Below are 27170 nucleotides of genomic sequence, written 5' to 3' on the forward strand. Positions count from 1 at the left end.
GTCTGTGGCATTGATGGTGTGCAGTGAATTCATGCCTGAGATGTGCAAAGAATGAGAAGCTGTTATGGCAAAGACTTGGCCTGTTGAAGTAATTTATTTCTGTTTCCAGTGTAAGTTTTTGATACAGGGAATCATCAAGTATTCATGTTTCTAGAAAAGAATGTAGAATTTCCTGTGTTACTAGTTTCAGATACCTATTGTTTGTAGAGCGGATAAGGTACCTTCAATGGAAAGGTAATTGAAAATATTATTTGTCAAAATAGTACTGCTCTGAGTGTTCTGACATGGATTCACTGAAAAAAACCCCAGTAATTAAAGAAATCACCCAAACACCAGAATAACTATTTGAAATACATTTGGCATGAGTAATGGACTGATTCTGATGTAGAGCAGCCTCTTAATTGTCCCTTGTCTTAAATGTCGATTAGTTGTTGTTCGGTTGATGTTGTTCGGTTAAATAGAATTGGAATATCACCTGTGAACTGTTTTAAAAAAAAAGTCTAATGAGTGAAGAACCAATTCTGCAGGCAACTGAGTTGCTTTCAAAGATTGCTGTTCTGCTAAAGATAATGTCAAATTTAATATGGTTGCCTGTGTGTATGTGTAGGGGAAACATTCCTCTTTGATCAGGGCATTTAGACTTAGAAAGTTGAAGTATTTTTGTTTCTGCTTTCGTCTGCTGAGTTGTATAATGAAGCCAAACTAGGTTCTTTTGACTAGTGGGAATCTGTCACTTAATATAGTTACCATGTGAGTTGGATGGTTTGGTGGGATGGTCAAAGAGCTACAGGTACCACAGAGTCTCTGCTGATCATCTGTCTCAGATCTTGTGCGGCTTGAGATAAACATAGAGAATTTGAGATGAAAATTTTCACTAACTGTGACCTCTTAACTGTTGCAAATAGCTTTAGTGATCCATTTTAGTTACAGCTTTCTAAATTTTGCTTTCATATTCTTACTCTTAATTCTACTGTATTAGCATTGTACCCATTTGTCGTGGTTTAACCTCAGCCATCAACCAAGCCTTAGCAGGATGGGGAAGAGAATTAGAAGGGTAAAAGCTAGCAAACTTGTGGGTTGAGATAAAGGCAGTTTAATAGGGAAAGCAAAAGTTGTGCATGCAGACAAAGCAAAAAAGCAGGAATTAATTCACTGTTTCCCATGGGCAGACGGGTTCAGCCATCTCCAGGAGGGTAGAACCCTGTCATGCCTAATGGTGACTTGGGAAGACAAATGCCACCACTCCAAACGTCCCCCACTTCCTCCTTCTTCTACCCACTTAATATACTGAGCATGATGTCATGTGGTGTGGAATTTCCCTTTGGTCAGTTTGGGTCACCTGTCCCAACTGTGTCTCCTCCCAGTCTGCCATGCACCCCCAACTTCCTTGCCAGCGTGGCAGTGTGAGAAGCAGCCACAGCGTTGGCTGCGTATAACCTCTGCTCAGCAGTAATGAAAATGTCTCTCTATTATCAGCCCTGTGTTCAGCACAAATCCAAAACACAGCCTCGTAGTAGCCACCGTGAAGAAAATTAACACTACCCCAATCAAAACCAGCACACCATTGCAAGGGAATATTTTTTCCAGACATTTCCATTGAAGTGTTAAACAAGAAACACGTGAAATCCCATGTTATATTTTGGTATTGCAAAGGCCCAGGCATTTTTTTGATGCATAATTGAAGGTTCTGAATCGTGTTCCTCACATGGATTAAACAGTTTTCTTACTTCGTGTTGTGTGACTTGTTTGGTAGCCCATTTTCTGAATACCAGTAAGTCTACAGCTTGTTTCTTTGATATTTTTTCTAAAATATATCTTACAAAGGGCAGTTGAAGTTCATAAAATACACGGGATTCTTCTTTTACTCTTCAAAAATGCTTTTGAAATTTGTTTTAGAAGTCAGCTGTTTTAAGCTGTAGAACATTTAAATCCAGGTGGAGATGTTGAACTTTCTTCCATTTTTTGCTTACGTCTAATGATTTAGCTTAATAGTACAAATCTAGTGTTGGTTATGATGTTCTCTTCTGATACTGAAATTGAAAGAACTTTTCCTGGACTCTTCACCATAATTAAGACAGAAAAGAAAGTTAGGATGAAGTTACCTTTTCTAAGCAAATGATTGACATAATTAGATGTATTTGTAAAACAATTTAAATAACCTGTTTTGTACTCTGCATATCCCCAAATAAAATAAATTTTCTTGAAAGGAAATTGAAAATTTTCAGGCAAGTACTAAACACTGTGGGTATACAGTGGAGCATCTTTTCTCAGAAATGAGCATGCATGTGTATTAACCCCTGGCAAGATAAGTGCGTGCACCACATTGGCAAAAATTGGCTGACAATTACTGATTGCATCAGATAGCTATTTTGTACTACCAGAATTCACCAGTATCAGTTGAAACTGGAATCATGATAGTGAGAGTTGCTCTCCCTTTTCTTTCCATGAATAAGAACTGGAAAGTATAAAACAAAAATAGATAATCCAAACATTCTTTTAGGGTTGGATCCTTTATAAAGGTGCGTATTAAGCATCAAGCAGGAACAGCAGATTTACTGGAGAAGGAGGCAGTTAATATTTAAAAGATTATTCTTCCAAGTTGATGTATCTGAAATTAACCAACGTGGGGTTTCTGTCAATCATAAAGAAACACACAACTAGCTTGAACAGAAGACCATCATTCTTTTATGAGTTAAAGTATTATGCGCATTATGGAAGGGCTGATAAAGATGAAATTTCTTTTTTGAGGGCCTCTGATTTGACTTGATCTTTGCATTCAAAAACTTAATCTTTCCTACAGCTTTATTAATTCTTACTAGTTCTGGGCTAGGGATGGTAATAGAAGCAGCAAATGTGGATTAAACCAAGGGTGAAAAGCCCTGTGTCTTTACAAAGTATAGTAAAGGCCAATGTGTGCCTGTGTTAGCAGATTTAGCAATAAAAAACCGAATGATTTTGTTAATTCCTTGAAAGTGCAACTTGGTTTACAGAAACGTTTACCGTTAGTGAGGATATGACTCAAAGCATCTAGCTTGCGTAGTAGTTGAATTGGAAAAACGGTGAAATAGTCCTGTGGTATCTATGAATACGGAGAAGTGTGAGCGGAGGAGGGACTGCATCACAGCTCAAATAAAAGTTCTTGAGCCCAGCAAAGACATGCAGTATTGGGAGCTGTATTTGAAAGCTTGTGGTTGACTAGTTAAGAGTCCTTGCTTTGATGTGGTGATAGATTATGGTCTTCTGCAGGGTTGGAATAAGACAGTGTGAGATCTGATCACCTTTTCTAGAGTCCAGAGACTGATTTCAAAATAAGTGATTTAACACTGTTTATAAGGTACTTTCACAATATGTGTCTAATGTGTGCAGAATGCAAAAAATATTTGAAAAATTTGATCCTTGTCTCTTATTGACTTGTTGAAAAATGAGATGCCTTCCCAAAGTGCTTGTATACACAAGCTTTACAAAGCAGCTACAGGAGCATCTTTTTCATTTGTCTCTGTTTATGAGGTCCACAGAAAATCTTCCTAAGTCTTCTGGTAATGAAGCTAGGTATTGAGATCTTTTAGTTTTTTAGTAACTCATCCTTTGCAGCATAGCTGCAGGTTCTTTTCTTTCACATCTGATATTTCAAGTCAGCTTTTAAATAATGAAGTTACTTATGCAAAACCAAAACTTGCCTAAACCTTTATGGGGTTCACTAAAACTTCTTCTACCAACTGTATATTATATGTGTTTTGGAAGACGATGTTAAGCTTACTTAGGAGAGTGCTCTGAGGAAATTATTATTTCCTTTTTGTGACAATGAAAAGGTGGTTTACTGTCTGCAGACATACCTCGGACAAATCTCTGAGATTAATATACCAGTTTCTTTGGGTCAGGTTTAAAATTAAATCCACTGAGTGTCATCTGGCAATAAGAGGGATTTATTTCTTGACCTGAACGTGCTTTCTGGCTGTCAGAGTCCCCCAGTCATTTTGCATGTTCTGATGTCAGTGTGTGTCATGTCACTGCACAACACAAGTGAGTCCATGCGGGTGCAGCTGTGCCGTGTGGGTCTGTGTCTGCTCTGACCTCTCCCGTGGACCGTGAGCGAGACAGGGGAGCAGGAGGGGTGTGCTACAGCCTTCCCGCTGCTCAGGCACTGTGCCCCTTGCTTTGCTGGGGCTGGGTGCTAAAACATACCTTGTCCTTTGTTTCTTTGTGCTTATGACAGCTCCAGGGATGGGGAGAGGGGCTGTCCAGCAGAAAAGTGTCTGCTGTTTTGAACCCAGTCATGAAGTGCCTGCTTACTCTGCAGCAGGGCTTGGAAAGGGCTTTCTAGAGCGAGTTGAGTATTGATTCAGGAAGGCCATTACTTTACACTCAAGACGTGGTGATATTTGGATGCAGAAGGAGAACCTTATTTCTCTCTCATTCAGTTTATTCCTGGATTTGACTAGATCAAAGTAGGCTTCAGAGATAATGGTGCTGGAGTAGGCAGCAGTTCCTGTGAAACTGCAAGACAAGGCAGTAGTAAGCCAAGCAGTTGTTACAAATTAACTTGCTCTACTGGAGGAAATATAACAAGTGCTGCTTATGAGCAAAATTAGCTCAGCCTTTCCTTATGCATGCTGCATCTTTTTAACACAGGAAGTGGAGCAACACACAGGACAATGCTGATAAACTCTCTCATTGTCTGTATTTCTGTATTTGCTGAATTAAAACAGCATGAAGGAGAGAAAGTATGGTATGGAAAAGTGGTGGAGGAGTATTGGAGGGATGGAGGGAGGAAGGAGCTGCAAAAATACTCCAGGACTTCCAGCCTAAAGAAGTTTTCTTATTTTTATGCTTTTAGTTTGTGAGCTACATGTGCACACAGACTGTATCCTGTTTGCTTGCAGTGACTGCCGGCAATGTCACCAGGATGGGCACCTGGACCATGTAAGTGTAGATGCCTTTGCAGGGGAAAGTGGTGATCTATTTTCGGTGTGAAAATGTGGACTAGAAGAGAAGGAGTCTTGGCCTTTACTTTCACATGCTGCCAGTTTTCAAAACACGTGTTGACTATTGTCAGGCAAAGGAAACATAGCTTCAGATTATATCACAGATAGATAGCAAGATGAACTTAAATGCTGATATATTCACAGTGCTTTTGAACCCTTGCTGAAAAGTCTGTGCAATGTATACAACATCCCAGCTAAATATTTTTTTAAAAATAAAATCAAGCATCTTATAAAATATGTGGAACTGTTGGGTGTATTGCATCCCTGACAAATATTGTCTTGTCCTCAGGCTTGCTGCCGTTTGTCTGAGGCAAGACTGCCTGGTTTCTTACCTTCTTGCTGTAAAATACATGCAAAATAATGATAGTTCAGGATATTTTTCAAGACTTTTTTTTAGTGGACTGTGAAGAAAAACACTGCGATAAGTTTTTGATAGTTTGATAAAACTTCTTCTTTCAGTGAAATGTATGATTGTTTACAGGTTCATATTTATCTTGGGAAAAACTAAATGTCCTAGTCTGTGTTTCTGTTTCCTTGGAACTGTTTGAATTGCTGATTTTAAAATTAAGTTGAAGATGCTTCTGTTTCATGTAATATTAAGTCATGATGTGTTCCCTCAGGATACTTACCACCACCACTGGAGGGAGGGAAACCTTTCTTCAAGTGCTCGTTGTGAAGTTTGCAAAAAAACCTGTGGATCTTCTGAGGTGCTCTCTGGCATGAGATGTGAATGGTGTGGCATCCTGGTATGTTTTGGTGCTGCATCTGTTTGTGGGAACCATATACTTATTTAAACACTTGTTATAAGTATACTTTATTTGTACACTGCATAAATATATTTTATATGCACTTTGTAAATACACTTAATTTATACACTCATTTATATAAATATATATTTATGTGTTAGATAGGAAATCTGATTTTTTAAAATCCACTTATAGTCATTTTAATGAGTAACTCTCAAAGGCACAGCTAAGCTTGATGTAGACCTTCCAATGGAATGACATTTTAACAGGGGCTAATCATCATAGAGTTTTTCTTAGAAGCCTGCAGTGACTTTTTGTGTGTGAAATCAGAATTCCTTTCAAATCAAATTAATTCTACAAGGTCAAAGACCTAACATTCTAATCTTTACTTATATTTCAGTATAGAATAGATTTTTTTAAGCTGTCAATATCAGTTTCTGTGTTTTTCCATTCACATGATGCATGTTCATTTCCTGTGCAAGGTGATGGTACCCTTCAATAACCCTCATGGCAGCCACAGCTTTTTGCTTACTGATACTCAGTGTACTACGTAGATAACAGTTGGTCCATCCAACTTAATGGATGGACTTAATTCTCTCTCATCAAAAAATGTTGAAAGTACAAAACTACTTTGTACTTTCCCACCAGATGGGGTGGGAACTGAAATGCATGTGCAATAAATCATTAATTTGCCATTTAATTCAAGATGAGGTACTCTGTGTAATGATAATTAAAAATAAAACTTCGAGATTATTTAGTATCAGGTATGACTTGAATATTTTCATTTTTTTCAATGTTGTGGGTTTTGTGTTTTTAATCTGATTCATAATTTCTGAGGTGGGAGTAGGTGTCTTTGAGACCAGTCTAACAAATGTAACATGCTATATGGCCATACATACAAAGGAGTGTGTATTCAGTAACCGCAGAAGATCTTGCCGAAGTATAAAGGCAGAAACTAGGCAGTCACGCTTTGGAATAGAACTCGTAACAGTGTTACCTCTGAATCTGCAAGTTGGCACAGGTGTGTAAGAGAATACTGCCATTTCGAAGCCTATTCGGTACAGCCTGTGTTCCTTTGGCATTTCCCCCAGTAAATATTCATATGGAATGGAAGATCCAGAGTTTGAGACCAAAACTTTAACCTTCTCCGTATAGCTATATAAAAACCTTTAGTTTTTAATAGAGCAGGTTTGTGGTCCTTGGAAGTTTCATCATATGTTAAGACTTCTTACTATTGGTAATATAAAACTGAATCAAATTAAAATGGGCCATTCATTTTATGAAAGTGATCTACAGAAGGTTAATATGTGTCCTAACTTGAGTTTTGCAATACCAGTCTTACTTTGTTACAAACAGATTTGCTTTCTTTGTTTATTGCTTTAGTTCTTTAAATAATTCTCTTTTTCATAGGCACATGCTGCTTGCTATATAATTGTGACACCAGAATGTACCTTTGGAAGATTAAGGAACATGATTCTTCCTCCAAGTTGTGTGCAATTATTTTCTCGCAACTTCAGCAAATTGCATTGTTTTCGAATATCGGAAAATTTGCCAACAGAATCAGGTAAAAATTTCAAAGTCAAATGTAACCAATTGATGAGCATATTTAACCTAGTGTTGTAATTCACTGAAGCATATTACTGCTAATTTTTACTGGCTTTTGTGGCAATACTATAACTGTCTTGAGACAGGTTAGAGATTTTTAAATGCACACTGTGTGCAAAATACAGAAATCGGTTTACTGGTGCAGGGCAATTTGTAAACTGCTCTTGAAACAGTAAACATTCAGAAAGTGAAAATCTAAAATGAGAACATTTGCGTTATTTATGTTATAAACACTTATTTGTCTTATGTGTACAGATATTTTTATTTGCCTCATGGATTAGGCATCTATCTTTTAAGATTTCTGTGCTGAAACAGTCATGTATCTTGCCAGGGTGATGTTCTGCTGCCATCTAGAGTGAATGTTTGTTTAACAGCTCTTTAGGAACGAGAATTTTTTGAAGCTGCTCAAGTATTTTCTCATTTATATTTTGATCATTATGGTCTTGTAAAGCCTTTCTTTTGCTTGAATACAATATGAAAGGAAATAGAAGGTAGGCAAAATATAGCTTATGGAAGTTAGATATTTGCAACAGCCCTTTTCTCCACCTGACAGGTTGCTCTTGAACTTTCTGCTTTGAACATGTAGGTTTGGTTTTGGTGATGATGATTGCTAGCAAGAGCCATGTGTTCTCGTTTGCAGAAGCTGTAGCAGATGTGTTGCTACTGCATAAACTGCATGACCCTAGGTCTACATAGCCTAGATACACTGTGAAGTGGCCTATGAAAGTGTAAAAAGGGGAGAGGTGGTGTTGGTTGTTTTTTGTGGATTTTTTTTTCAGTGACTTATTTTGCTTGTTAGTGAATTTGCTTGTTGGTGGGGGAAGGTAAAGTACAGCAACCACTTGAAAGTCATGGATTCCTTAATACTTCCAACATAAGAAATACCAGAACTACACAGTCTGGATGAGCCTGGTTTTGCTGGAAGACTCATTGTGAAGTTTGATTCAGGTCTACCGTTTGACACTTTACAAGTGTCCCGAAGACTTAAGTGAAGATAAAATTTTATCATTATTACTAGCAGGAGTTAATTACATGCCTTTTAAATGGACTCTTCAGGTGTGACTTTTCTGATGCTAAGTTTCTCTTTTAAACAGTACTGTGTTCTCTTAATATGTCAGACTTAAACTTTCTTTAATTTTTGAATCAAATCTAAGTAAAAATTGAACACGGAGCACCTTGAGTGAAAGAATCCAAGGTTATAACTGCACCTTCTAGCCTCTTCCTTCATTATTTTATGTACTGAAAGAGGAGGTTTTCCACTTCAGGACTTAATGCTACATGCTAAATGTGTGAGTTTGTTTTATGAATATTCAAGGTTTTTTTAAGTAATAACGGGAGGGGTTTTTTGCATTTCTTTAATCAAAATGTATGTCTTGTACTTTGAATTGAGAGAAAGCAGCCATAAGCTGGTTGTCAGAAGCACATAGGGATGGAGAAATAGTAACTTTGTACTGTTTCCAGTTCTTTAATGTGATATGAAAAAAACATCAACCCTAAACTACTAAACCCCACCATGTTTGGAAAGCCAGAATGCATTTTTATAGTCCTCAGCCTGCATGTATTACAGATATAATATAGCAACACCCTGAAAAATCTTTTTTCTAACACCAGGCCTTGGGCTTAGCTCCCTGTCACCCAGTGGGCAGCAGCTCCCAGGGTGGAGGGGCTGCTGACATCCAGGGGATCAGGGGTTGAGCTGTGGGGGTGCTCCCCTTTCCTCCTGCTGCTGATCCTTGGCATACTGGTGAACTTGAAGGCTACCCCCACCATGTGACATTTTCTCTTAGTTCATGGTCAATGGTCCACAGCTGTGGCTCAACACAAGGCATGAAGAATAATATTTGAGGTGCAGTACCTGCCTTTGCAGTCTACTCTGCATAAAGCCTTTTGTTCTGTCTTAGTTTAGCACCTAGGTCCTGGATGTTTAGGTAGTAGTCTGATGCCATCATGCATGGCTCCTTTTACAACAATCACATCCTATTAAGCTTTGCTTTAAAACCTGTTGCTGGAGTTTTGCCACTCTCAGTCATCTGCTGATCAGGTAGGTGTCTGCAGGTCCCCACCAAAAGCATCAAATACCATCTTTTCCTCTGCCCAGATTCTTCCTCAGAGGCAGAGCTGAGAATTGCCTTAAACTAATTCTCACATCATCCCGTGTCGAGAGAGCTCAGTGCTCTGGCTTGGTAGTCCTTTTTGTTATCTGTGTTGACAGAACAGACCTGTATTTTCTTCCAAAAACCCACTAGCTCCTAGCACATGGTGAAAGTTACCAAGATGTGTCATGAGTCCAATAACTTCCTAACACTTTCAGGAGGTGTTTGATGCTCATCTGACCACAAGGCAGGCCAGGACAGCTGCCCTGAGAGTTGCTGCTGGCTTTCCAAGGGAAAGCGTAGACTCTGGGTGGCAGATCTCATCGAAGATTGTGTGCATGTTAGGGATGTTTCCGGGGAGCAAGGAGCTCCTTTGTTGGAGGATATTTGGCACTTCTGTGGGACCTGTTGCATAAGCACACTTGTTCAGAAGTTCTCATAACGTAGCATGCAGTGGGTGCTCTTCTGTTGCCACAGCTGATGAAAGGCATCAGTCAGAAGATTGTGAAAAGACCAGTCTGAGGTACCAAAGAAGTGTTGGCAGTCATCTGAATGAGATGGTTGCAGGCATAGCTCTTTCCAAGCTGGTGGTTGAGAAGTGCCCAATGACTTGTCCTAGGCAGTGAATGGGCTCATCATTGTTGGCCTACTGGGGAGCATTTGTCCAGATTAGCTTTTGCCACTGCATAAATGCTGAGCTTCATGACCAATATTCAGCAAACTTCTCTGTTCTGAAAGAGGCTTTTCAGGACTCTCGAGCTACCAAGGGAGGCAATGGTAGAGCAGTTATCTCCTGTTCCTCCAACTGACTCCTATCTTAGTGAACTTTGAAAGCTGTCATTGGACTTCACTAGAACAGTTTCAAGATACTGTTAATGTAGGTTTCCCTACTATCCAGACTGAACAAGGAAGAGTAATAAAAGAAAGATGTCAGCTTCTTCCCATCTAAACTGAGGAAGGAGGGAGTTGGAGCAATCAGGAGCAGTCATTTCTTGTTGTAGTTTTTACTCTTTTCTTTAGCTGGATTTTGTCTGAAGTGAAATTTGAGAAGGCATTCAGTTTCCATTTATGTCAGAGTGTTCCAAGACCAATCTGACTAAATTTCTCTCCAATTTGAAATTTGGTATGTTTGTCAGCAATAACAGGGAAAGTATTTCAACCCTTCTTTGATATTTCAAAAGCCCAGCCCAAAAGCATTATTGTTGGTTTTTCTTGTAGTCACTTGAAGCATTACCCAAAACTACAGTAAGTTACCTGGTGTCAAGTTTAGGACTCCTGCCTAGTACCGTTCTTGACATGCTGTAATTCTGCTTCTTAGAAAGTTTTCCTGCTTTAGGACTTTGACCTCCTCGGTACCTCTTTTGCTCTGAAGATCTGCCTTTACTGCTTTTATTTTATTTTATTCTTTCTTGTTTTGTGCTTTGATTTCCTGCTTTTTCCTTCGGCTGCAAGGCATAGTTATTGTAAAGGTGTTGCCTGGTTTATATCTATTGGGAGCTTTGCCTGCCCAGTCAAAACTGACTGGGAGTTTCAGTGGGTGTGAGCATGAATGTATTATACAGTGAGCACACTGGGTTGGCTTGTGTTGCACACTACTGCTGCCCTTAGATAAGAGACATATATCAAACTTGGGTTTACACTGATCTTCTTGTATGGCCTTGAGTGTCAGGAATGAGAATAAAGCCAGGATGTTATCTTCACAGAAGCAAATATAAAAGTTCATAGCATTTATTTTAATCTTTTCTTAGTATTCTATGTGTGGGTTTACAGGGTGCATTATTATCTGACATCTTAACTCCTGCGTTTTAGTGAGAGTGGTGGGCTGCTGTCAAAGTACTCTTCTGGAGAGCAGCAGTTTCTTTCTCTTTGGGTGTCAGCAAATTTGGTTTTCAGTTGTGGAAATTACCTCTCTAATGCCTGTATTTCTGACTGGAAGGCTGTTACTACAATTCCTGGATTGATTTGCTAGTTTAGAACTTGGTGGAAACCATGTATACTTAGGTCATAGGCAAACACTGCACTTTGAGAAAGGGATGAAATGCAGTAGTTGCAATATTAAAGCTAATAGTAGAAAGACCTCAGGTAGGCCTTCACTGTAGTTATATTACAATGCAGATTTGGGGGGTTTATGCTGTTCTTATAGTATGAATTATTATCACAAAATAGGTAGAAGAAGAAAGTCTGAATATTTTCTGACTGCATCCTGTTGTGTTAGCTTGTTTGGAGGAAACCGTTCTTAAATGACAAACACCTTTCCCCCACCCCCACTCTAGTTCAAATTAACAAGAATCCTTTCTTAAAATGTTTCTGTTTTCACAGATGAAGATGATGATGTTGATGGATCAACACAGGGATCAGCAAAAGATATCCAAATTTCAACAGATTCAAGTAAGCAAAATTTTAGTAAGTGGTTTAGTCACCAATTTCAGTCTTTATTCATATAGTTTTAACTTGCTTTGCCTTGCAACAAAACATTAAATGTCTGTTTTCCTAATGCTAGGTTTCAGTTTGAGGTCCAAAGATGTGGTCCAACACATTTATCCAGGGCCTTACGAATATCTCATTGCTATTTGCCACTAGTAGATTGGCATAAGTGACAGTCTGTTCATTACCTTGACAAATAGGTCATTTCACTCAACTTGGTAATTGAAGAAAGAAAACATGGTGTTAACAATCCATAGATAAGGAACCAATTTAAAGGGCAGACAGCATGTGTTTTCAAAACCATTTGCTTTTAAGATCACTGGATCCAAATCTTACTGAAGACATCAGGTGAATTGTTTTGATTTGGTTTGGTTTGGTTGCTTGGGCATGTTGCAGTATACAGGATTGAGCTGGGCTGGTTACTTCCTGTGCAGTTAAATTCTTTAGCATGTGGAGTTTTCTGGGTTTGGTATTAGCCAAACTCTTACTTTTCAGAAGATGAAGTAAAACCACAATTTAAGGGCATCCCACCCCTATATTCGTATTAGTATTTGGAACAACATGGTACTTGCTACCTAATGTAGATAAATGGGTTATTGTAAAAAAAAGGAAATTTCAAATCAATAAATAGTAATTTTTAATCCTAAAGTTCTTACAAAATTAAGGGGTTAATTGTGCAAATGCTATTTGTATTTTAAAAAATGCAGCTACATAAATAATTAACTCAGTTGAGGATGTGATTTCAAGCATCCTGTTATTACACTTTTTAAAATTTGAAGCTCTCTTAATGACTTAAGTTACCATCCATCACCATACTTCCTTATTATGGGAAAAGGCTCTGACTAACTGCAGTTTATCTAAGAAACTTTCACTTTTTCCAGTGTTTAAAGTGACTGAAGTGGTTGAGTGTCAGGACTTATATTACACCAACAAAGTCCATTTCCCTTGTGACTGTCAAAGAGAATAAATTATGTATCCAGATATTTCAACTGGACTGGTTGAAAGTACTAATACAGGCCAGTTCAGCTTTAGTTCTCCTTTCCCAAAAGAAGGAAAAAAAATGTGAAAACTGGGGGCAGAATGCAAACTTTGATATGTCATTTGTTCATATACCATGTCAGTCTTTGGACTGGAGAAAGCAGCAGTAGATGGTACATTTTCAAGTCTCATGTACAGTATTTTTACCTGTGTTTTAAATAGAACAGTGGCATTAAAACAAATTGCTTCCTCTTAATGCATTTTCACAAAGTGTAAGACAATGTAGAGCCCAATAACTTTGCTATGATTTAGAAAGCTCGATAATAACCACACCCACAAAGAGTCAGAAATGGCATTTAGTGATAAGACAGACTGTGGTGATCAGGTGCAGGGCATGACCATGTAGTATCAACCAGCAACCTCTTCAAATGTAACTAGCTTCCTGTATCTCCTTATCCCTCTATTGTCCTATACTTCTTCAGTCCAAAACCACCTTGATCTCTCCCTTCTCCCATTGCTTCCTCTCCTAAAGTTCCGCTAACAACTCTTGTACCATCGCAGACTACTTTTCACATACATATAGCCCTAAAGCTGAGTGACCTCCTCGATCAGTGAGGTGACCCACAGAATTTCTCCTGTGGACTCACATTGTGGGTGCCATCCCCAGACCATGGGATTGATGACCTTGTGTCAGCTCAGGGTGTGGCTTCTCTGGTAAAGTTATTAGGGTTCACCTGCCAGCTATTGTGGTTTCGTGCCTCTCTGTGTGTGGAGTCATAACCTATAAAATTAAACATGACAGTGACATAGTTTTAGTGGACTGGACCTCCTCGACCTGTCTCTAGATAATACTGGTTGTGTAATATGGGTCAAGAGAGAGCTGGTCGTTAGCTTCTGTGTGTTGACTCAGTACATCTGCCCCTTCTTTTGGGATGTTACCACACTCTCCCTCAGGAGTGTCTGAACTCAGTTATATTCCAGAATATTGTAGCTTTTTTTTAATTCCAGCTGTCCATATTTTAGGGGTGCATATTTTTAAAAACAGTGAAAACAAGTCAGAATAAATTGAGTAACATTGATTTGCAAATACATGCTTTTTCTATAGCAAAGAAGCCAATAGGAACAGATTTAAATTCTGTAGATTAATACTGGAACAAGATTTGAATTAGTGGTCTACATTCCCTTTTGTTTCTTTGCTATTCTAATAGGCTTGTTGAATGAAGTGTAAAGTTAGAAGATCGAAATCTTAATTTTGGGAGCTTTAATATTTTTAAATCAACCAGGAAATTTAGCCTACCAAGATACTGAAACCAAAAGCACAAAATCAACATAAAAACAACTGTAGAGTTTGAGTTGATAGATGTAACAGACATACAGAGCAGGTTTGGAAAAGGCCTCTCTCTGCCCTGTGAGAGTCTCTCAGCACTCACTGGCTCCATGTGAACTGTCCGATTTGGCGTATGTCCATCTTCCACAGGACAAAATTCCACCACCCAGAGAAAACTCTTTCTGGAGGAGGTCTTAGATGAATCTCTTTGTGGAGAGAAATGGAGGCCACAGTGCTGTCAGCAAACATAGGTTTCACAGCATGTCATTCTACAGCCTCCGTTTTGCCTGGCACTGCTCTGCTCAGGTAGCTGTTCATCTGCTGAGGAAGAGGTAAAATGGTTTTGTATTAGATAGACCCAAGTCATTGGCTTACAGCTTACTTATGTCTTGTCCCAAACTTGACGTCATTGTGGAGGAGACCTCCACTGTAATTTTGCCAGCAGGAACAAACTGTTTTCTGGAATAAGCAAAGACAACATATGGGGAGGGATTTTTCCTCTAAAGGCATTCAGGAAAATGTTCAGCTTTCATTAAAAAGGTCATTGTGTTCTGCTGTAACTGCTTACAGATAACGAAGTATGTCAGATGTTCCTCTGCAACTTGATGTAAATGGATTTGAAGCAGGTGAAACTAGATCAAGCGGTGATACATATGGCAGATGCTTGGAGAAGCTCTAAAATCGAAGAGGAAGAGGGTGAAGAAGTGGCTACTGGTATGGGAGGATGGCTATTAACACAGATTTGTGCTTCAAAACTGTCATGAAATCAGGGGAAATTAAGCTACTCATGAAAACACAGTTGAGAGAAGGAACACGCCTACAAAAGACTCTCTGGAAGAGGAAGAGCTGGAGAAAGGAAGAATCTGGGATTCTGAAAATCTCTCTTCAAGGCCAATAAAAGAAAAATTAGACAATTCTTACATACTTCAATGATGCCTTGTAGGTTATGAGTCCTAATACTGAAATAAACCAGAATTTGCTAGTCCACACTGTTGTAATATGAAGCAGCAGTAGAAAAGGGGAACAAAAAGCATGTGGTTAGCACAAGTTTTGTTGGGAAGAAAGGTTCTTGGTAAACTGTGTTGCTGGAATTTAGTCTTTTGAGAGTAATTTTTGCCAGCATGTTTGGTGTTGACCTCTAGCTTTTTTCAGTGGTTAAAACATTCAGGACTCCATCATTTTCTAATCTCTTGTCACAAGACCCATGCAAGTCTTTTTAGAAGCCAGGTCCTGTCTGAGGAGATTCAAAAGTCAAAGGAACATGAACTTCGGACTCATCAAATGCTGTTTATCCTTTTTCCAGGAAGACTTGGTATCTTAGCCTCTAAAATCAAATTCTGTAATTTGGTAAATTGTGCCTGGAGTTTACGTTTTGGTAGTTATTTTCCCTTTGAAAAGCGTATGCGTGAGTAACAGATTATTTTCAGCTCAGTATCCCACAATAAGAAAGGAAGGTGGGTTTTTTGTGAGAAAGTATTGATACTATGTAGTCTGATCGAACAGGAGAAGATGAAAGACATTTAGCAGTGGAGTGTCAGTATTACAAAGTGGGCAGTAACTCCTTTAAATACCAAAATTTGCTATGTGCATTTGTTCAATATTAGCCAGTTGGGGTTTTTTATATATAGCTAGTAAGGATGTGTAGACATCAATGCTGTAATTGGATCATTTTCTAATATTTGAAAATTGGTACAGGAGGAAGAAAGAGCTTTATCTAACTTTAGAAGTGATTATAGTTGAGCTTCTTGCCAAGGCTAGTTAGACAAATTAGACTGGCAGAAGACACCCTTTAACTTACATGTATTGGATGTGCTCTTGAATTGTATTTCTGGATGACTGGTTGCAGTATGGAGCAGTTTGTTCTTCTGATAACGTGCTCTTGCACAAGCAAGCCATCTTTGCTCAGGTTGCAGTAAAAGCATCCCTTGTGAGGAGAGCAGTGACAAAGTTAAATGACATTTTTCAGTGATAAAGTTGAGTTTTTGTCTGCTGCGTACCAGATTACCTTAAGGAAACAGTGCTGAGCGTCTATATTTAGCTAAGCAATATGATTGAGCTTAGGACAATACTACTAGTCTGTAGATCTAAACGTCTTGCAAACCAGTTTATTTTAAGAGTCAAGCTAACTTTTTGAAGCATTTGGCTGGTCTTAAGATGTGGAGAGCTCATAAAAAATTCTCTAGTTAAAATTGCTAGGGATTCTCTTAGGCCAGCTAGTATCTAATAAGAGCAGAGTACAAAGGTGCTTCAAACAAAAACAAGTACTAGCACTTGGATTAATGTTTTTATTCTCAGATGGTTGTCTACCCTCTGGATTGCTAGAGAAAACAGTAGAGATTTTGATAATGTTATGAAAGTTCATACTCAGAATATCAGCTGTGCTGTCAGTAACCAGTGTTGCTGTGTTTTTTCAAGTTGTGTTAACTCTAAACAAGGTCACCCAGGACATGATGTGTCTTCTGGTTAAGGTTTGTCTATGTTGTAGTTACCATGGAGATCACTCTGACAGAAATCTGTTTCTAAAGCGTTTTCACTTTTTCTGGCATAAATCCATCAGGGTTAAAAGCAGTGGATCACTTTCTGATACTGTAGTCTCAGTGCAATGGCAGCAGAGTTTCAAAGGTACTTGAGAAATGAGAGTTGATGGTATTTAAATCTTCCTTATATTATGACTAAAAAAGGAAATTGACAACAGACAAACCACTAAGTTGATAATTGGAAAACTGAAAATCCCTGGCCACCTGGTACTTTTCATATTAACAGATGTACTTGAAAAGTCATGATGTGACTTTTATGTGACTTGTATCCCAAACTCCTCCAGTAGCTTAATTCACTCTCCTTTGCTGTAAAACATGTACATTGCACATGAAAATTGTCATTGTTTTTCTTAAACAGATGTTGTAAAAGGTTACAAATAATAGCACTCAAAAGATTTTGCTATTCCAAGAGTGATTTTTTGTTAACAGTTCCATCCAACACTGCAAGAAAAAGGGCAGATTCTGTCAGTGAAGAATAGTTGTGTCTTCTGTAAAGTATGGTCTCTCTGGGGAAAACCAGCAAAGCACCTACAAAACTGAACAGCTCATCAGGTATCTTCATAATGGTGTGATCAGGAGAGGACACAAGGTCTACCTTCATGGAATCTCCTTTTAAATGATCTGGTTTGATTAACTTGATCCCTTTCCATAGGTGGTAAGGACACATGTATTGGACTGATAACATTCTAAAATGTTCTAAAACTGTGGATGTGAATTTGGTCAGCATGTGGGCCATTGAAGCTGAACAGCAAAGGCCATAAAGTAGATAATGAGCTGCTGAAGCTGAACAGCAGGGGCTGTAAAGTAGATGACAGGATCCTGACCGGCCATGTGAGGAGTTCCTAAGTTGAGGCATGGGAGCAAATGGTTTTTATCAAAACCCAAACACGGTCGGTGTGCGTGCTGTGTGTCTGTTCTCAGGAACACCTGGACATGGAATTACTCACTTATGAGAACGTCCTATTTGGCCCCATAGTCGGATCCTTATCTGTATAGTATATAGTATATAGTTGCAGTAGAAAAATAAAGGTCGCTTTTTTGCCTTGCTTGCACTATACGGAGCAAAGTCATTTTTCTCTCCTTAGCCCTTGCCCCCCCCTTTCCTTCTTTCTGCAGCTCACCACATAAAATTTTTCAAAAACTGCCTGTTCTGTGAGGCTTTGGTTACACTTTGCTATTGCTCTTAAAACAGTAACTGTAGTACAGCAGACTTCCAGACTGAGTCATAACTCATCTTTGTGAAAGGTGAACCTGAAATCCTGAACTCTTCACCCTTTCAGAGATGTCTGTGCAACAACCTCTGCTCAATGATTTGACAAGACTTTAGAGAAATGAAATACAGCAAAAGGCCAAAGTTCTGTGTTTGCTGTCCCTTCTTTCTTCTGGTTTTTCTGTTGTCCCTGTATTTTCTCCTGTGGCCTGTACAGTTAACCAGCTATTTTAAGGAGTTCTTCAGAGACATGCTCACAGAACTAGCAGTGCTTTGGAGCTCTTCTGAAGGGAATGGGACTCTGTCTTGCTTTTCAAGTTGTTGAACTGGTCAGTAATAAATGCAGTCTTGAATGGTAAGGATGAAGATGTGATAACATAAACAGTATATTTGTATACAAACAGTTATATCAAAAGCTAGGATAAAACTGTGATTACTTGAGATATTCTTCCCACTTTCCTCTGTTAATGTACCCCAGTTTTAAATGGACAGTAACGAAACAAAAATGGAAATATTCAGCCTTAAAGCTTGTGATGAAGAAACATTTCAGTGGGTTAAAACCAGATTTTTAATAGTTCCATTATACCTTTCCTATTCAGGTAGCTTTATGATTTGAGGGTTGTGTTACTGAAATATAATAATTGTTTCCATTCAGGTAAACAAACATTAAAGATATTTGATGGGAATGATGCAGTGAAACGCAATCAATATCGACTGATTTCAGTTCCAAGGATTGCGAAAAATGAAGAAGTTGTGGTAAGATACCTGGAGAAGGACAATATTCCAGTGTGGTAAAGGGGCATATGATTATGTATTGCAATAGTCAAAAGCAAACAGTTTTACAAATGTAGCTCCACAACAACAAAATCTTTAAATGAGCTATAATATTGCAATGTAATTTGATGTCTTCATGTAGTGCTCAGGTTGGAGCATCTGAAGAAATGGTGGCTTACATACCTGTAGCATAATGAGGAGCACAGCTAAGCAGTCATTCTTCCCTGTGTGACTCTGAAGTCTGGTTTTGCAGATGTGAGCAATACTGAATAATCAGCTCCTCTTGCTCCTTTTCTATAGCAGTTAGTGGTTTGATGTTTATCCCTGACAGGTGCCACTACTGCACTTCAGTTAATCAGCTTTGAACACTGAAGCATGCTGTAGTCATCTGTGCTCCTTGCCAGTGAAAGTAATGAATTACTGATTACATAGTGGCCAGTCCCTGGTTTTTCCAGTGGTCCCTCTGGGGTGAAAAGATTATTTAGTGCTAAATCCAGTGTACTGTTCAGATCTTAATTTATTAGGCTAGATGGACATCCCACACTGTGCAGAAATAAAGCCCAGAGCGGGAATGGGGTGGTGCACAATAGAACTGAGCTTGGTGAGCTCTCAAAATCATAAAGGACTTGGCAGAGGAGTCTGGAGAATTTAGTACATCAGAATTTTGACCATTTAAAGCTAAAGATTATTAGGATTTTTATCTCGATAGTGCATTCAAAATCAACAGGAGTTTTTGAAAATGGTTTGTAGTGTTCTGCATGTCAAAGATCTTCAAGGAAAACTGTACAGGGCTGAAAACATTTTTGTTTAGGAGTGTTGTTACTTCAAGCACATTTTATCAGGCTGTAGCTTTTAATACCAGGGAAGATTAATACCAGTTCTCAGAAGTGACTCACTGGTTTGTATTGATTACTGCATCTTTGTTAGCAGAAGTGCTGCAGACATGGGCCTGCAAGGGATGCAGAAGTCCTGTAACTACATGCATTTTTCAAGGACAGCCCTTACTGTTCCTCTTCACAGATGTGTGGGTTCAGGGCAGCCTTATGGCTGAGAAACTCACTTATTTTCAGCATCCCCTTAGTGCAAGAAGATAGAATATGCAGTTAGGCACAATCGAGTGTAATTTACCATTTTCCTCATGGAGTAAATTTTGCATGCAGTGGGTGTAGCTTTATTGGTGCTGAATTTTTACATTTGTGTTAAAATGACTATCACTTGCCAGAAGTACTGTTCAAATCCATTGGTAAGTTTTATTTTTCTGTGTTCACTAAAATTTGTCTTCTAAACTTCACCTTGTTTTGTTTTTTGCCATTGCTATTTATCCACTTCTCTGAACTTAAAATGTGCATTAGAGGTTAGTTTCATAAGGTATTTATGAATGTCTATGGCTATACAGGTATTAATGGTGTCTTTTCAAGTAAATGTTAATTTATATTGCTGTGTTTTAGGAGGCTGCTTTGAGGGCATACTACATAAATGATGACCAGCAGGAGTATGAGCTTCAGACCTTTACGCAGCAGGTGCTGCTCTCGGATGATGTTATCAACAGGAACGATGCTGCAGAGGACAGCAACTGGGGATCTGTGTTCCGAGAATCCATTCCTGAAGCTTGGATCATCAGAGCTAAACCAAAGGATGAGGAAGTGATCAGGATTTATCCTGCCTGGCTAAAGTGAGTAGTTTCCTTCTTGATCACAAGGTTATCCTGCTTGGCTACATTTGTCATCTGTACTCTAGTCATGTTTGTTTCAGTTATTGAAGCTACAGAAGTATAACAGAGAATTTAGTTTCTTCTTGTGTATTTCAGGACTCTTCTGTTCATTTTTCTGGATGAGTAATATGCATACCATTCATTTACATGCCTGGAACTGTACTCTTTACATGCATGGAACATACAGTGCAGCTTGTGCAGTTTTATTATCGTGTTTGGTCAGGAAGATGCAACTTTGTGTTAATTATGACAGTAAACGAATTATGAAATACATGGGACACTTGAAACATTGACAGATTTTTTTTTAAAAGAAATGTGAAGTTGGAAGAACTACAGTCTAACGTCCCATGTGAGATTAGGAGGAAAAAAAATACAGAAAAAACCCCAATTGTTCCATTTACCACTGAGACAGTATAACTTTTAAGCATATTTAACAGTGGAAACAAAATGGTCTGGTAACCTATTCATTTCTGAATGAATGTTGCTGTTGCAACTACATTGCCAAATTTTATGGAAGACTAGCAGGTAATTTTGTGTCTAAGAAGAAACCAATTTGTAGTCCTGTAATTGTAATGAGCAATTCCTTGAGATGAAAGTCTTTTTGTGCCTTCGGTGCTGATACTGCATCTGTCATTAGCCTCAGTGAACAGCTTTCTTCAACTAATGCAAATTTAGCCTACTCCCATAGAAAATTTGACACTTGGGTAAAGCAGGTACAGACAGGATAGGTCAAATGATTGTCCTAAAATAAATATTCCTTTTCTCTTTAGAGTGGGAATGGCATATGTTTCTCTACGAGTAAATAAGGATAGCACTGTGCAGACTGTGATGAAAGAAGTGCTTCCATTACTTGGAAGACAGGTAAATGATAGATGCTAAGCATGTCCATATACCACTTGAATGACCCGAAAGTGTCATGTGTGTATCTTCCTCTTCAGAAAAATTGCAATCACTTCATTACAGTTAATGTAAGTGTTGTTAGCATTTGGTAGATCTCTGGTGATCCCTGGCATGGTGCACAAAGCTTTCTGCAGTGTTCATGGTAGACATGGTTGCTATGTACTGAGAGGTACCACCAGTCTTTCTGGGTCAAACAGATTTACTCATATGAACACAATGATTCTTGGGGTGCAGTATGTTTTTACTGGCTGTTTATGTCTTGAAATACTTAAAATACTCTTATATATGTAACTACACTGTTAATCTTACCTTGCTGGGAAATTGGCAGTGACTGTTAGGATGATCATGCTTGTCTCCTAATTCTTTGTGCTGCTCTGCAAAGGAAATCGTAGTATCACACAATATCTCAAGTTGGAAAGGACCCATAAGGATCATTAAGTCCAACTCCCTGTTCATTGCAGGACTACCTAAAACTGAAGTGTATAACTAAGAGCATTGTCCAGACACTCCTTGTACTCTCGCAGACTTGGTGCTACACACACTTCCCTGGGGAGCCTCTTCCAGTGATCAGTCACCCTCTCAGTGAAAAACCTGTTCCTAATGTCTAATTTGAACTTCACTTGATGCAGATTCATTCTCTTTCGTTGGGTCCTGGTGCTGGTCATCAGAGAGAGATCAGCACCTCTTCCTCCACTGCTGCCCTAGAGGAAGTTGTTGAGTATGATGAGGTCACCCCTCAGCTGCCTTCTCTCCAAGGTGAACAAGCCAAGTGATCTCAGCCATTCCTTCTGAGTCCTGACCTCAAGTCTTTCCATCATCTTGGTTGTCCTCCTCTGGACACACTCAAATGGTTTCATGCCCTTCTTACATTGAGGCACCCAAAAGTGCATGCTGTACTTGAGGTGGGGCTGCCCCAGTGCAGTATAGAGTGGGACAATCACCTTCATCAACTGGCCAGTGATGCTATGCCTGATGCACCCCAAGGCACAGCTGGTGCTTTTGACTGTCAGGGCACACTGCTGACTCATTCAACCTGCCATCAACCCAATCCATAAGGTCTTTCTGCAGGGCTGCCCTTTCAGCCTGACTTGTCAGCCAGTTCCTCATCCAACACAGTATGGAGTTGTGTAGCTGTGAGCTGGACAGGTTACTCAAAAGGGTATTGTGAGAAAAGGCAAACCCAACACATTCACTGGCTTCCTTTAGTCAACTAGGTGAATGACTGTGTCATAAATGGAAATTTAAGTTTATCAAGCAGGACCTTCCCCTTATGAACCCTTGCTGACTAACTGATGACTGTGTTCTCTCTCCAGTACTTTTCAAATTGTTGCCAGAATAACCTCTGTAGTTTTACCAGGCACTGAAAGAGACTGACAGGGTCTTCCTTTGTGCCCTCTTGAAAAGTGAGAGCAGTTTCCCATTGACTGGGACCTTTCCAGACTCTCTGGACCATTAAAAAATAATGGAGAGAGGTCCTGGGATGATATCAGCCAGCTCTTTCAGTACGCTGGGATGAATCCCATCAGGCCCCATAGATTCACGTGCATCAGGCTGGAGCAGCAATTCTCAAACAAGTTCAGACTTGGCTGTAAGTCCCAGGGCCCATTATTGGTGTGGAAGACAGAGATGAAGAAGGCATTAAACGTCTCTGCTTTGTTTACATCCCTATTTGTGAGATGGCCAACCTTATGCAGCCACAACTCAGTATTATGTCTGATGTTACTTTTGCTATTGACGTATTTTAAAAATCCCCTTTTGTTGTCCTTCACAGTGCTGGCCAACTTGAACTCCAGTTGAGCTTTGGTTGCAGAAATTTTCTCCCTATGGTGATAAGCAGCATCTCTGTAGTCCTCAAGGACTGCAAGGAAGGACACAAGGCTGTAAAAGCACCAGTGTTCTTTACTATCTGTATTCCTTCCAGCTTTATTATAAATTATTAGATACTTGTAGATGTGCATGTTTTCCTTGGAAGAAGATCTCTTTTCAGTTTCCCTGTCCTTCTTACAGCTGATGCCAAAATAGCATGACTTTTAGGAAACATCTTAGTAGAACTTGGTAGTATGCCAAGCCATTGGCAGTCTCAGCCACACAGATGTGGACACACAAAGCTATAGTGTATGCATTTCATTCAGCAGTTGAGGCTTGTGAGCACAGCAGCAGATCAACAGGCTTCTGCTGCTCCAGGGAACAGCCATGCTCACAGATGGTGACAACTGCCTTCTGTGGGTATTTACAGGGTACATACAAACATGCATGTGGCTAGCTATCTGCAGTAGGTGATAACTGTAGATCTCTGTCTAGGTGTCCCCAGAGGTGTAATGCATGAAGCTTGTTTTGCACCATAGGAATATTATAGGATTTGTTGTCAGTCCGTTTCCTCAGGTGCTGTGAACCTTTTAACAAAAAACTGGAACAACCGTGTCTGAAGTCTTGTGTCATCTGAAAAAAGCAACTGTCAGACAATATCGTTGGCTATTCTGTTTAGGAAATCACATCTCTGTATTTGGGAAGCTCATTGTGTGCTGTAAGAGGCTTGATTCTTTGGCTCAATTGAAATTTCTTCAATAGTGATAATTTTTGAAGGCTCTTCTTGTTTATCTATATAAAGATGAACATGCAGGAAATCTCTTTTTAGGATCAAGAATTTGCCTCTGCTGAAGATCCTCTCCAAGTTGCTGTTATCAAATTTCAGGCAAAGCATATGTAGGCAGTTGAAGCTCTTCTCACCCCAGTGCATGAGCCAGAACAATTGTCTCTTGAGTCTCAAGACCAAAAATTAAGATGATTTCTCAATCCTGAGTGTCACATGTTTCCAGGGTTTCAACAATTAAGTAAATGATTCAACTCTCAGCTGTGCCAGCCTTTCTGGGCCAGCTGCAAGGGACTCAAGTGGTCCCTGGCAGTAGCTAGGAGAAGAGTCTGTGGCTCATGTGAAGAGGCTTTCATTACATCAATGCCTGTGGAGTGCCCCAGGAGATGGGAAGCAGTCAGTCTGCTTTTGCCAAGCATGTTTCCTGGGCTATCTTCTCAAAGAGCAGGTTCATTCCCAGGACTGCAAGCTTTCTCTGGAAGGACACTCAGGAAAAGCCCTACATGAGCTGCTGGCCACTGAAGTGGGCATAGAGTTAACTGTGCTGTACTGGTGCTCCTTCACAATGTGGCTACAAGGATGCCAATGTATTTAGGAGCATGGGAGCCTGACACCATGGGTGTGTAAAATGAAGATCATACTTGGCGTGGAAGGAGTGGGTTAGAGAGAGAACATCATGGTTGACCTAAAAATATGTAATTTTCTATGCTCTGTGTGTACAGTGTATAACACAATAACGTAAACATCTGGCAAAATTGTGTCCTTCAGAGGCTGCATTTACATGTTCATCTTTTGGCAGACGGAGTGCCTCCAGAATTTCAAATTGGTGGAAGTGCTTATGGGCAGTAAGCAAGGTAAGTGAAGGAGCATTGACCACATCTGTAACTGATCTTTGAGGTGGTTTTTTCCTTTCTAACACAGTCACAGTTCATTGTGTACAATCAATGTCTTCACAAATGAAACTTCCTGATGATATTAAAATACTTAATTAGAAGAGATGTTTGTTCTTTTCAGTCTTGTGTGTCCTGTGGGAATAAGGTTCCCTTCTCTTTCTTCATTATCACATAAAAATCTATTAGTGATTTTTGGTGGGTATTCACACTTTGACCCTGTTTCAGGGAGCTGCCTTTAACTGGCATAATTTTCTTAACTGCTGATATTTATTAAAGATTCATTCTAAAGTTCAAGTGGCTCCTTTCCTGTCTCTTTTTTTCTCCCTGCTACTGCCCCCAAACAAGAGTCCTAGGATAGTTCAAGGAATGCATGTGTGTGTGTGTTAGGAAGTACAGAGATCTGCTGTCCTACCATTGCTCAAGAGTTTTGTGATCCTGCAGGAGCTGTGCTGGTGGTCTCCAGGTTCACATCCCTTTGTGCTTCAGTATTTGTAAGGCTGTATGGAGACTTAGATAAAGCCACTGAAGTTGTCTGATGCCCTGGCCATAGCCAAGTAAATATCTTTTCAGTTCAGATACTGGCCCAATACTTTGCTATATATATGAGCATTATTCGGAAGTTGTTTTATAAGGTTATTACAGCCTTGTGAATGTCTTAACCTTGGTTGGTTTCTGGTGCTTTGTTTTAAAGCATCATTTGCAACCTTACTTTAACTGATGGTTGTTAGAATTTTTTTAATATTTTGATAAAACACAGAAGTTGGTTATTGCTGTTGTTGTTAGGGAATGTAGTTTTAAAGTCCTCTGTCAAACAGTTTGCTTGTTACCAAAGTACTGCTTGTCTTTTGAGTGGGTTCTGGCTGTTTCTGACTTTTATTGAAGGTGGTGTTTAAAGCACTGTGAAAAGAGCTGTGTTTAAGAACACAGATCTGAACACTGTTTAAGAACACTGTTTGAACATTTGCTTGTGAACACTGTTTTTGAGCACAGTTCAAAGTTCCTACATGTTTTTTTCTGTTGAATAATGAATAGTTTGGGTCTGCATGGTCTCTTATGTTACAGTTAGTTGTATGCTGAGCTGTACTTTTTCCCTTCCTTTTTTTTCCTTATTGTTTTGTTTAATTAAGCCTGATAATAATTTACAGGGCTTTCTAATATGATTCATGTTCTTGCTGTCTCTAGTTCAGCGCATGGTCTTGGACAATCAGGAACTGATTCTTAGCAGACTCAAGGACATAAGAAAGGTAAATCTGAAAAAGAAACACGGTCCTTTTTTTATAGCATGTAGGGAGAGTCCCCTTTCTTACAGGAAAAGTGTGTAATCAGGTACCTCCCAAGCTGGCTCATCTGTGGAGAATCTAAGTGCTTAAACTAAGTTTGTTTCTGATTCTGATATTCTCTGGGCAGAGAGGATTTGATTGCTAAGTGTAGAACTATTTTGGATTTTGTTTCACAGTACCTTTTTGCCAAGTGTCACGTCATTTGTTTTCCTTTGTTTTGGTAGACTTCAATACGTCAGATGAATCAAACAAGATTTTACATTGTGGAAAACAGTAAATCTATTGTACAAGTAAATTTATTTGTTGGCGGCCTTCCACCTCAGCTTTCCCCTGAAGAATACACAAATATTCTTAAGGAAGAATTAGCTATCAAAAGTAAGTAAGCAGGTGCATGTTCATAGACGTTGACTTGTACAGAGTAAAATGTAGTAGCGTCTATTGCTCCTTTTTATTATTTTTTTGTTGCCTTTTTCTAACCTTATTTAAAAAATCATTCTGCCTGTACTCTCACGGGAGATTTTTTTTTTTCATTTTAACATGCTCATGGTTGCATGAGAGATGTGACAACTCATTGTTCACAGAAATACTGAGTTATATGTGAACACACCTTTTTTTTGAGTGAGAAAGCATCATTTTTAGAAGAACTGTATGTACCTTACACTATTCAAATTAGGCCAATGCAGTTTAATTCTCTGTGCATGAATGTCCCTTGCCTTTATTAAGCTCTGACATTTTTTGCATAGGCTATCCTCCATGTTATTCATGAGCTCTGTGCCTGCTCATGGAGGGGTATGAGCTGTGTGTGCACACATATGGACAAGCACTCAGAGAAAGGAATTTCTTCTTCTTTTTCATAGCAGTGTAATTGATTTTTCATAATACTCCTTCAACCAGTGCTTTCTATAAACAGTGTCAGGAATGTGTCATGCTTCTTGTTTCAGGAAACGAAGCATTTTCCCCAGTCTTTTATGTAACTTCAAGAGGAATTAAACTTGAAATGCCAGAAAGAATTCACAAGTTACCTTTTATGAAAATCAGTTTAGCTTTTCTTACTTGCAAAGTAAACTTAGGAGAAGGAAAGTGTTAGCTGGAGGTTCTCCCTGTATTTATATTACTTTTA

The 27170-nt window shown here is 39.1% G+C and overlaps 1 protein-coding gene across 1 annotated transcript in view; it reads left to right on the forward strand.

The window, feature by feature from the left end:
- The window catches only part of LOC103811375 (diacylglycerol kinase theta-like), a gene marked incomplete at both ends in the record, with an annotated part of 36422 nt that extends 9997 nt beyond the window's left edge, over positions 1 to 26425 (forward strand). Inside the window, 10 exons of the mRNA XM_009084346.1 lie at positions 4835 to 4920; positions 5603 to 5728; positions 7139 to 7292; positions 11746 to 11814; positions 18558 to 18658; positions 20125 to 20348; positions 21158 to 21248; positions 24677 to 24731; positions 25953 to 26014; positions 26275 to 26425. Coding sequence (XP_009082594.1) covers positions 4835 to 4920; positions 5603 to 5728; positions 7139 to 7292; positions 11746 to 11814; positions 18558 to 18658; positions 20125 to 20348; positions 21158 to 21248; positions 24677 to 24731; positions 25953 to 26014; positions 26275 to 26425 — 1119 coding nt within the window. The remainder of the gene's footprint in view (positions 1 to 4834; positions 4921 to 5602; positions 5729 to 7138; positions 7293 to 11745; positions 11815 to 18557; positions 18659 to 20124; positions 20349 to 21157; positions 21249 to 24676; positions 24732 to 25952; positions 26015 to 26274) is intronic.
- Between the last annotated feature and the right edge of the window lie 745 nt (positions 26426 to 27170).

Source organism: Acanthisitta chloris, unplaced genomic scaffold (genome assembly GCF_000695815.1).
Source record: "Acanthisitta chloris isolate BGI_N310 unplaced genomic scaffold, ASM69581v1 scaffold9261, whole genome shotgun sequence".
Taxonomy (NCBI): Eukaryota; Metazoa; Chordata; class Aves; order Passeriformes; family Acanthisittidae; genus Acanthisitta; species Acanthisitta chloris.